Source organism: Spinacia oleracea, chromosome 2 (assembly GCF_020520425.1).
Source record: "Spinacia oleracea cultivar Varoflay chromosome 2, BTI_SOV_V1, whole genome shotgun sequence".
Classification (NCBI taxonomy): Eukaryota; Viridiplantae; Streptophyta; class Magnoliopsida; order Caryophyllales; family Amaranthaceae; genus Spinacia; species Spinacia oleracea.
In genome coordinates, this window is record NC_079488.1 from 29,585,680 (window position 1) to 29,595,842 (window position 10,163).

General features: G+C 32.1%; 1 protein-coding gene and 1 long non-coding RNA gene across 3 annotated transcripts; one reads left to right on the plus strand and one right to left on the minus strand.

The window, feature by feature from the left end:
- The first annotated feature begins 1,649 nt into the window (after window positions 1–1,649).
- LOC130466852 (BURP domain-containing protein 5-like) lies at window positions 1,650–3,856 on the plus strand. 2 transcript variants are annotated; one of them, XM_056835420.1, is made up of 3 exons: window positions 1,650–1,809; window positions 2,434–2,548; window positions 2,875–3,856. In XM_056835420.1, exons 1-3 carry the CDS (start codon window positions 1,756–1,758, stop codon window positions 3,660–3,662), a joined length of 957 nt encoding a protein of 318 aa, XP_056691398.1. In that variant the 5' UTR covers window positions 1,650–1,755; the 3' UTR covers window positions 3,663–3,856. The 2 variants fall into 2 exon arrangements, with proteins under 2 accessions (XP_056691398.1, XP_056691399.1); XM_056835421.1 differs by having other exon boundaries at window positions 1,654–1,809; window positions 2,437–2,548.
- A 4,176-nt stretch (window positions 3,857–8,032) lies between these two features.
- LOC130466853 (uncharacterized) lies at window positions 8,033–9,807 on the minus strand. The gene is made up of 2 exons (XR_008926995.1): window positions 9,724–9,807; window positions 8,033–8,674 (listed from the first exon to the last, which is right to left on the minus strand). It is a non-coding gene; the product is annotated as an uncharacterized lncRNA (long non-coding RNA).
- Window positions 9,808–10,163: the final 356 nt, after the last annotated feature.

A 10,163-nucleotide genomic window follows, 5' to 3' on the forward strand; every position in this document is an offset into this window, starting at 1 on the left:
TTCTTGTATCTCCCTTCACAAACGTCAACCATAATGATGTAGTTTCATGAGATTATGTGCGACCTTAGCTCGACCACATGCTACAATCTGGATTTATAACTTAGATCGGGTCAGTTTTTATTGGAAATTACAAATCAGAACAAAAAATAAATGTCATTTCCTTAGTTTGTATCGTGTTTGATTTAGGAGGCCAAAATTCATCAGTTTTTCCGGTGGACATACGCGCGCGATAGCGCGCGGTTCGATCCTAGTTACTACAAAAATCAAATTGTTTATTGTTCAATATTTTTATTTTAACGTTTAAACAATACACAGAGTGATTATATTCTGGCTGAAATTTCATACAATCAGTTTATTTTGATTTGGTATTTTGGGTTAATTCCTAGAATTGTGGGATGTCAATTACAATGGGAAAGTTCTTTTCATATCCTTTTCTAGATAAAATAAAGAAGGAATACATAACAGTTGTCTAAGGAAATTATTCTCTATAGTAAAGGATTATAGAACGGTTATATAAGGTAATAACACGATTTTAGTTTTTTTCCCTCACGCACGCATCCCGTGCATATAAGACTATTATCTTAGAATGGAGGAGAGAGAATTATGTGTTTTATAAGATCAAGATTCGTATTAGTCCGACCATATGGAGTTATTTGATTGTATTTGGGAAGTTAAACATCACTTTCTTTTGCAATTTCTATGTTTTTCTTCATTTTTTAGGAACTGGATTATTGTTTTGTTGAGCGTATATGAATGTTGGAATTTTTATGGAAAGTTAAACTTACCTAGAGAGTCAGATAAACAACTTTCTCCATCTTATGAAAAGTAGAACTTTAAATTAAAATTAGGCTAATTTAATTTAATAGTAACTAGGTTAATTTCTTCCCGTGACTAATTTAATCCATTTAGTGACTATGTCTACTTTTACAAAAGGTCTTGCGCGCACAAGGTGTACAATAAATTTATTGTACACCAAGATAACTTTTATACAGTTTTTTGTAACTTTAACCTACTTTTTTGTAACTTTTATATTATAAAAATAAAAAGTTGATAGATAAACATTTTAAAGGGTTAAATGATTAATTTATACATTATTAGTGATTTTGAAGAAATAATTTTGATTCAAATGAAAAAAAATTATCATTAAAAAATAGATAACTTTTACATATATAAGTGTAACTTTTAAGTATTTTGAGTCAACTTTTACTCTGGTGTACGATATTTATTGTACACCCATTGTAAATAAGAATTTGTGCTACGTCTCTTTACTCCATCTTACTACTCCACTTAATAAGTGGCCTTTTTTTAACTACTCCACTTAATAAGTGGCCACTTAATTGAGTAGAGTAGTAAAAGGCCACTATTTATAATAAGGAATTGAACTACTGTTTTTGTATCTTGCTCATTGCATCGCCATGTTAAATAAGGAATTGAACTAGCGTGTTGGTATCTTGCTCAATGTATCGCCCGCTACTTTGTTGTTGAGGGAGTGTATTTTTGTTCAATTAAAGTAGGCCAAATTGTCAATTCCAAAAAAAAAAAAACAAAAAAGTTAGGCCAAACTAATTACAAATTAGGATGGTATCATGTGATGCCTACAAAGTGTGATGGATGAAAGACATGTTTAATACGAAACTCACTCATGTACACCATTATAAATAGCGGCCTTTTACTCTCAACAAATTAAACACCACTTTTACACCACCACCACCCTCTAGCGTCCAACCTTATTTTTCATAATTAATTTCAATCAACATGAGTTATTACAAGCCATCTTTTGTGCTACTACTAGTTACATTTATCTCTATTGTAAGTTTTCTTCAATCTACTCTTTATTTACTTTGCAATTAGGATATTAATTATTAATAATAACGATCTTATTTTAAAAAGATTTCATAACTTAATATGATTTGATATTTATACTTATATAAATGCAACTTGTATAGATATACCAAAATCAAAGACGACTTCAATTCTTTTACAACACAATATTACCCGATCAAAATGATTAATTACGTTTGATATTGATAATTATTTTACCTTTCAATCGTCTTTGTGATATACCAAAATTTAACTCGATGCATATCAAGAACTCGCCATGCTACCCCTAATCATATACATGTTATTTTATGCAATTTTTTCATGCTTTTTATATTGGAAATTCTCTTATCTTTTCCTACTTAATTCAAATGTATGGCCCAAAAACACTTATCAAGAAGTCGTGAAGTTTAAGTTTTGACCAAGGTCCTCCTCCAAATTATACGTTCCATTTTAGAGAAATTGTATTAACTTACATACATTTTCGTTCAAGATTTGCAATTTGCAATTATGCTTTGGACTTTAAATTACTTTGCTACGTTACTATTTAATTACTTACCGCTATTTCTCATAACATATATTTATCATTTATCCGTTTGAATTTTCTTTTTGTAGCAGTTGACTTTCCCACTTTGCAGTGGAGCTCCGTCGTCACCTGAAGAAATATATTGGAAAACTAAAGTAGGCGATATCCCTATGCCAAAACCTTTGAAGGATAGCTTGCGTCTAGGTAAACTTTTGAATCAAATTAAACCTATCAAAGTCCAAAGTATCTGACAAAATAACTCATAATTTCACTTCTTGTTATCCTTTTTGTTTATGTACAAGTAGTAATTACAAATAAATATTCTTATGAATAATATTGGTGTGATTTTTTTATACTTTATGAAATTTTGACTTTTCGATTTTTGAAATCACCTAAAAAAGGTTTTTTTGTAAAAAAAAAATAAAAATTACTCTAGAATTTATTTCTCTACATCTAATTTTTAGTCAAACTAAACATAGACTATTATGTTCACTGTACTACAAACTCTTATTTTATTTCCTCTTTTGTAGGACCAAATGAAAGAGTTGTGCAACTCAACTCGAATTACAAACAGGATTTTGGTACACATGAAGCCCTGTTGTATGTTTGGGGAGGACATGTTGCAAAAACTCAAATTCCGCAAGATGGTCGAGTGATATATTTCAAAGATGATATATTGTCGAAAGTCGGAGTTAAAATGAAGTTGTACTTCAAGAAAATCAATAATCAAGCCAAGTTTTTGCCGTTGCATGTTGCGAAAATCCTGCCTACTACATCGGACAAATTTCAAGTGATCCTAAATCTTCTTTTTGTGAATCCTAAATCCACTTTAGCTCAAGATATTGAGTTGATGATGAAAAAATGTGAAGAAAAAGGTGTCAAAGGTGAGATAAGGAATTGTGTTAATTCATTGGAAGATATGGTTGACTATGTTACGTCAGCATTAAATTTTGGAAAAAATAAGTTGGTTGTGGCGTCCACGAAGGAGGATTATGGTATCCTTTTGGAATACACTATTCAAAAAGTACAACTATTAGGAAGTCACGTTGTGGTGTGTCATAAAATAAGGAATCCATTTGCTGTGTTTCTTTGTCATAGCATACAGAATACTTATTTATACAATGTTTCTATGGTTCGCGCTAACGGGAAGCAAACGGAGGCATTTGCAATTTGTCATAAGGACACTTCTTTTTGGAATCCAAGACATTATGCCTTTGAGTTTCTTAACACCAAGCCGGGTGGGAAGCCTATATGTCATTTTGTTTGTGCAGAAGCAATAGTTTGGTATAGGCTGCCAAAAAATAATGGCGAGGAATAAGAAGTGTGTTTTAAGTATAAACACCAAGCTGGGTGAGAAGCATATGTGTCATTTTGTTTGTGTAGAAGCTCTTCATATCATATAATAAATATGAATTGTTTATGATCATGAAAGAAGAAAGGGATTTTTTTACCCATTCAAGAGACAAAAGATGGAAAATGAATAAATAAGATTAGCTCATAACTTTCAGTTCATTTGCAGACTTCATTATACCTTATGTAAAGTGATTAATAATTCAGTTATTACAAGCTTAAATTTTTCTGATTTTCACTTATTTTTTACATATCTAATAATCGAAATTTGTAGCCCTATACTTAAGCTATTTAAATCTATATCATCCTCAACTTGTGTCATCAAAAGTTACTTGAACTAATCACAACTTATTGTAGTTGTATGTAATTAGAACTTGAATAACTTTTATCAGCATTGAATTCATTTGAGCTTAACAATAAATTAAAGAGCTAAAATTATATATGTTTGATGAGTGAAAGTAAGGCAGGAAAAACAACGCCTTGGTTGGTGTTATAATTATCGTTGTCTTCATTGCTAAATTATGAACAAACTTGATCATCAGAATACGTTTGATGATATGAATGTTGGAATTTTTATAAAAAGTTCAACTTACCTAGAGAGTCAGGTAAACAACTTTCTCCATTTTGTGGGAAGTAGAACTTTAAATTAAAATTAGGCAATGGTAAGCCCAATATTGAAAAGAGAATAAGCCTAATAGTATTTTAACGTTTAAACAATACACAGAGTGATTATATTCTGGCTGAAATTTCATACAATCAGTTTATTTTGATTTGGTATTTTGGGTTAATTCCTAGAATTGTGGGATGTCAATTACAATGGGAAAGTTCTTTTCATATCCTTTTCTAGATAAAATAAAGAAGGAATATATAACAGTTGTCTAAGGAAATTATTCTCTATAATAAAGGATTATAGAACGGTTGTATAAGGTAATAACACGATTTTAGTTTTTTTTCCCTCACGCACGCATCGCGTGCATATAAGACTACTATCTTAGAATGGAGGAGAGAGAATTATGTGTTTTATAAGATCAAGATTCGTATTAGTCCAACCATAAGGAGTTATTTGATTGTATTTGGGAAGTTAAACATCACTTTCTTTTGCAATTTCTACGTTTTTCTTCATTTTTTAGGAACTGGATTATTGTTTTGTTGAGCATATATGAATGTTGGAATTTTTATGGAAAGTTAAACTTACCTAGAGAGTCAGATAAACAACTTTCTCCATCTTATGAAAAGTAGAACTTTAAATTAAAATTAGGCTAATTTAATTTAATAGTAACTAGGTTAATTTCTTCCCGTGACTAATTTAATCCATTTAGTGACTATGTCTACTTTTACAAAAGGTCTTGCGCGCACAAGTTGTACAATAAATTTATTTTACACCAAGATAACTTTTATATAGTTTTTTGTAACTTTAACCTACTTTTTTGTAACTTTTATATTATAAAAATAAAAAGTTGATAGATAAACATTTTAAAGGGTTAAATGATTAATTTATACATTATTAGTGATTTTGAAGAAATAATTTTGATTCAAATGAAAAAAAATTATCATTAAAAAATAGATAACTTTTACATATATAAATGTAACTTTTAAGTATTTTGAGTCAACTTTTACTCTGGTGTACAATATTTATTGTACACCCATTGTAAATAAGAATTTGTGCTACTTTTATATTAAAAGTAGACCGTCTCTTTACTCCATCTTACTACTCCACTTAATAAGTGGCCTTTTTTTTAACTACTCCACTTAATAAGTGGCCACTTAATTGAGTAGAGTAGTAAAAGGCCACTATTTATAATAAGGAATTAAACTACTGTTTTGGTATCTTGCTCAATGCATCAACATGTTAAATAAGGAATTGAACTAGCGTGTTGGTATCTTGCTCAATGTATCGCCAACTACTTTGTTGTTGAGGGAGTGCATTTTTGTTCAATTAAAGTAGGCCAAATTGTCAATTCCAAAAAAAAAAAAAAAAAAGTTAGGCCAAACTATTTACAAATTAGGATGGTATCATGTGATGCCTACAAAGTGTTATGTATTCCTCCCTTATATATATATATACTATATAAAAAAGCCGCACAGCGCCTTCCTTTTTGCCGTAATTTTTGTTTCCATTTTTGTCCCTCCCCTTATATTCTGTGTTTTGTGTAAGAAATGAGAATAAATCATGTGATTTAAGGCAGGACCAATTGAGGCTAATTGCTTAAATGCTTAAAGGGGAGATATATAAAGCTAGCTTAAACAGACTGTAGTTTTAAGTGGGGCCACACGTAAATCTTAGCTAACAATTTGTCTAAAACCAATTTGGTTCTCTCTAATCAAACAAAAATATGGGGTTTATTTATTAATATTATGAGAATTAAGACATGATGAAGTCCATGCACTTTGGAATTAGTATTAATCAATGGCCAGTTTTCGAGTCTTCATACCAACAATCAATATTTATTTAGGCAAATTTGCCAAAAAGGACCTTTTATAACTCAAATTTTGCGAGAAAGGACCTTATATAATTTTTTTTGTGAAAACACACCTTAAATTATTATTTTTTGCGAGAAAGGACCTAAGGGAAGTTTCCGGCATTGATTGAGCTTTTCCGGTCATTGATTTGCACGTGAGCAGCACGTGTGGCTTACGTTGGCTAAAGACATTGATTTTCCCGAGTCTTGAATTTTCAAACTTGACTTTATTTCGATTTTTTTTTTCAACTTTAGGTTTTAAAGCTTAGAATTTTGGAGGAAAATTGGGCTGTGATTAGCAAAATAAAGTCACACGTGCTTCTCACGTGCAAGTCAATGGCCGAAAAAGCTCAGTCAATGCCGGAAATTTACTTTTGGTTGTCTTTCGCAAAAAAAAATTACATTAAGGTGTGATTTCACAAAAAAAATATTATATAAGGTCCTTTCTCGCAAAAAAATTTACGTTAAGGTGTGATTTCACAAAAAAAATTATATAAGGTCCTTTCTCGCAAAATTTGGGTTATAAAAGGTCCTTTTTAACAAATTGGCCATTTATTTATTACCCACTTTAAATTTGTTATATATTAAGCTTATGCCTTTCAAATTTTGTTCACTAATTAGAGTTTTGCATTCGTGTTTTGGTTTAATGTTCATTTTTTGGAGGCAAGTTAAATAAACGGAGGTTAGTATTTTTTACTTTTTCTCTTATAGCCCAAAAATAATGTTGAATGCCATATACTTAGCTTATTCCGGATATTAATTTTTGAAACTTGTTTGATGCAAACATTAATTTTTTTTTTCACTATTAATTTTCGAAACTTGTTTGATGCAAACATTAATTTTTTTTTTCACCATTGCAGGTAAACTCTGTCATCAAAGTTATCGGAGCACTTTAAAAGATACCAGTAGTTCAATTAAGCTTTTGAAACAAGTTCTACCCTTGAGCTTGATTGTTAACCTTGGATCAACCTTTTAGATGCTCTTTTTTCTCGGAAATATGTAAATACTCTGTACACGAAAGTATTACGTTTGTGCAGAAAAATATCAATATTATCCAAAAAAATATTTATGCTTAAACCACGTGCAAAGCACGTGCACTGCACCTAGTTTTATCTAGAAAAGGATATGAAAAGAACTTTCCCATTGTAATTGACATCCCACAATTCTAGGAATTAACCCAAAATACCAAATCAAAATAAACTGATTGTATGAAATTTCAGCCAGAATATAATCACTCTGTGTATTGTTTAAACGTTAAAATACAAATATTGAACAATAAACAATTTGATTTTTTTAGTAACTAGGATCGAACCGCGCGCTATCGCGCGCGTATGTCCACCGGAAAACCTGATGAATTTTGGCCTCCTAAATCAAACACGATACAAACTAAGGAAATGACATTTATTTTTTGTTCTGATTTGTAATTTCCAATAAAAACTGACCCAATCTAAGTTATAAATCCAGATTGTAGCACGTGGTCGAGCTAAGGTCGCACATAATCTCATGAAACTACATCATTATGGTTGACGTTTGTGAAGGGAGATACAAGAATAAAGCGTAATAAACGTGTATTAATTAACGGACTGCTAAATTGTGATGCAAGATCTTTGGCGATCATAAGCTGCAAGATACACTCAAACTTAAGGTGTCCTACATCACATTAAAATGGCAACTTCAAGGAGATCATCAGTGAAATTGGAAAGATATACTCAAACTTAAGTTGTCCTACATCATAAATAACTTGGATAGATGTGGATCAAGTTTAATCAATGTTCTCCCGGGATTAATCCAAAATTGTGATACCCAGCTAAGACCAGATTGACCAGCTCAATTTTATTAGAATGATGACCGATGCTTGCAGAAGGAAGCATACCAATACTCCCACTAACCATAGAAGCCTCGTCAGATAATATATCACCAAAAATGTTGTTGGTTAATATAGTGTCAAACTGCACAAGTAAATTAGCGGACACATTTTTGTAAAAAGACTAACGTTAGTTCTCAAGAAAGAAAATAGTTTAAATGTTTGTTGACTTTGGGCTGGGGAGGTGAATATACCCTGTTCGGGATCACGAATAAGTTGCATTGCTGCATTATCAATATACATATGTGAGAGCTCAACATCAGGGTAGTCTGCTGCCATTTCCGTAACTTCTTTCCTCCAAAGCATAGATGCCTGACTAAATTAAATTTTTCAGGAATAAGACTTGACAATGAACATAGTATCATGCATCGGACATTAAACATTTTCCACTCCAGCAAAATATATTCCCCTGGTAGTTGGTCAATGCTAAGGTAGCTGCTGCCTGCCCATTTGTCGAGCGTTTATTATTGAAAAGCAAATTAGTGTTGTTGCCCATATTAGGCTTATTCATCCATAGCTGCTGCATTGCCATAAATTTATTGATAGTGTTCCTGTAAGTGGGCAGACCTTGACCACCAGCAACCTGCTCCATTTCCTGCATCCTTTGCATCTGTAGCTTAGAAGCAGAACTATATCGAGGATAACTTTTCAAGCCCTCTGCATATGAGATAACAGAATCTGAATTCAGGTGATTACTCATAATAATCAGACGAATCAAGAAGAATCAGACGGACAAGGTCAGGGAAATTACGAAGGATTTTTCAGTTTTATACAAAATTCCTAAAGACAACAGCCAAAAGAACGTAAAGTAGAGAAGAAAACCTAAATTGAGTAAGATCCAACCTTAACATCAAAAGGCACTCCCGAAAATCCAACTATATTCCCGGAAGAATCTTTATGGACTAACATTTTATATTCATCCACACACCGACAACAAAATTTAAAATGGTGACTTGGTGACTGAAATTTTCTTTTTATAAAACTTCTCGTGAATAAGCATGGAACTAATTCACAGGAACACCAAGAAAACGCAGCAACCATACTTTTCAACCAGTTTTTAGCGGAGTGCAAAATTATATTTCTCATATAACCTCCACCATATCAACTACAGAAATATACAAGGCAGTGGAAGCTCTGAAACACATATACACAACCGTCTTTGTATAGGACGGAAGGCTAAATAGCAAAGTCAAGACCAGAGATGAGTGAAGGCTTGAATTTTAAAAAATGAGTTGATATGCCTACTTTAGCACCAGTATAAACATGCAAATTGGGGAAATGATACGGAGTATCATTTACGTTATCTCCTGAATATTCTACAGAGTTATTCAGAATCGTTAATTTATCTTCTAACTTTTCAAGTGAAATTATCTAGTAGCCTAATATAGTACAGGAAAACACTCCATAAATCGTAATTTATAAGAGCATCAAATAATTCTATACGTGGAAACAAAAACAAAAACAGTATAGTTTGCACAATACATGGGATTGCATTTCTGAACCTGCCCTTTCTTTGAAATGAACATGGCCAATTTATCACTCATCCCACAAGAAGTTGCCTCGCAAATCAAACAATAGGCCAAAACCCATTAAACGTGATAAAACCACACAGCTAGACGCATAACAATACTTGATATACTGTCGCTCCGAACATTCAAATTAATTGTTCCTATAAACATCCGAAGACTGAGAATAGATGGTAGTACCTTACACCCGTGAGTTATACGTAAGCGAGGGAAACTTTTAAGAACTTGATGAACAAGCTGAGCAATAGTAGGCCAATTCTGCAGTCAAATTACAAAGCAGATACAGTAAAATGAATTGCAATGTAAAACTTTACACCTAAACAAGGATGGTAGGAGCCAGAAAATAGAAGATCAAGATGGTATTGTGGCCAGCATAAATTTGAGAAAATATCAGACCAATATGAAAAGCACCTGGCCAATTCACAGGAAAGTCCGACCCCCCCCCCCCAAGGTGATTTAGCTTAACAACTAGCAGAAACCTACAACCTGAAGTTCCATGTAAATCAAAAGTTTTAGCAGCCATGTTGACAACTGACCTGAACATTGCAGAATGCAATCACTGAATACACATTTACACAGATTAGTAACCATAAAAGTTAAGGGTTATTTACTGTGCACTA

Coding starts and splice junctions, on each gene's coding strand:
- LOC130466852 (XM_056835420.1), top strand. CDS start 1,756: ATGAGTTATTACAAGCCATCTTTTGTGCTACTACTAGTTACATTTATC. Junction 1,810..2,433: donor TAGTTACATTTATCTCTATT/GTAAGTTTTCTT, acceptor TTCTTTTTGTAG/CAGTTGACTTTCCCACTTTG. Junction 2,549..2,874: donor GAAGGATAGCTTGCGTCTAG/GTAAACTTTTGA, acceptor CCTCTTTTGTAG/GACCAAATGAAAGAGTTGTG.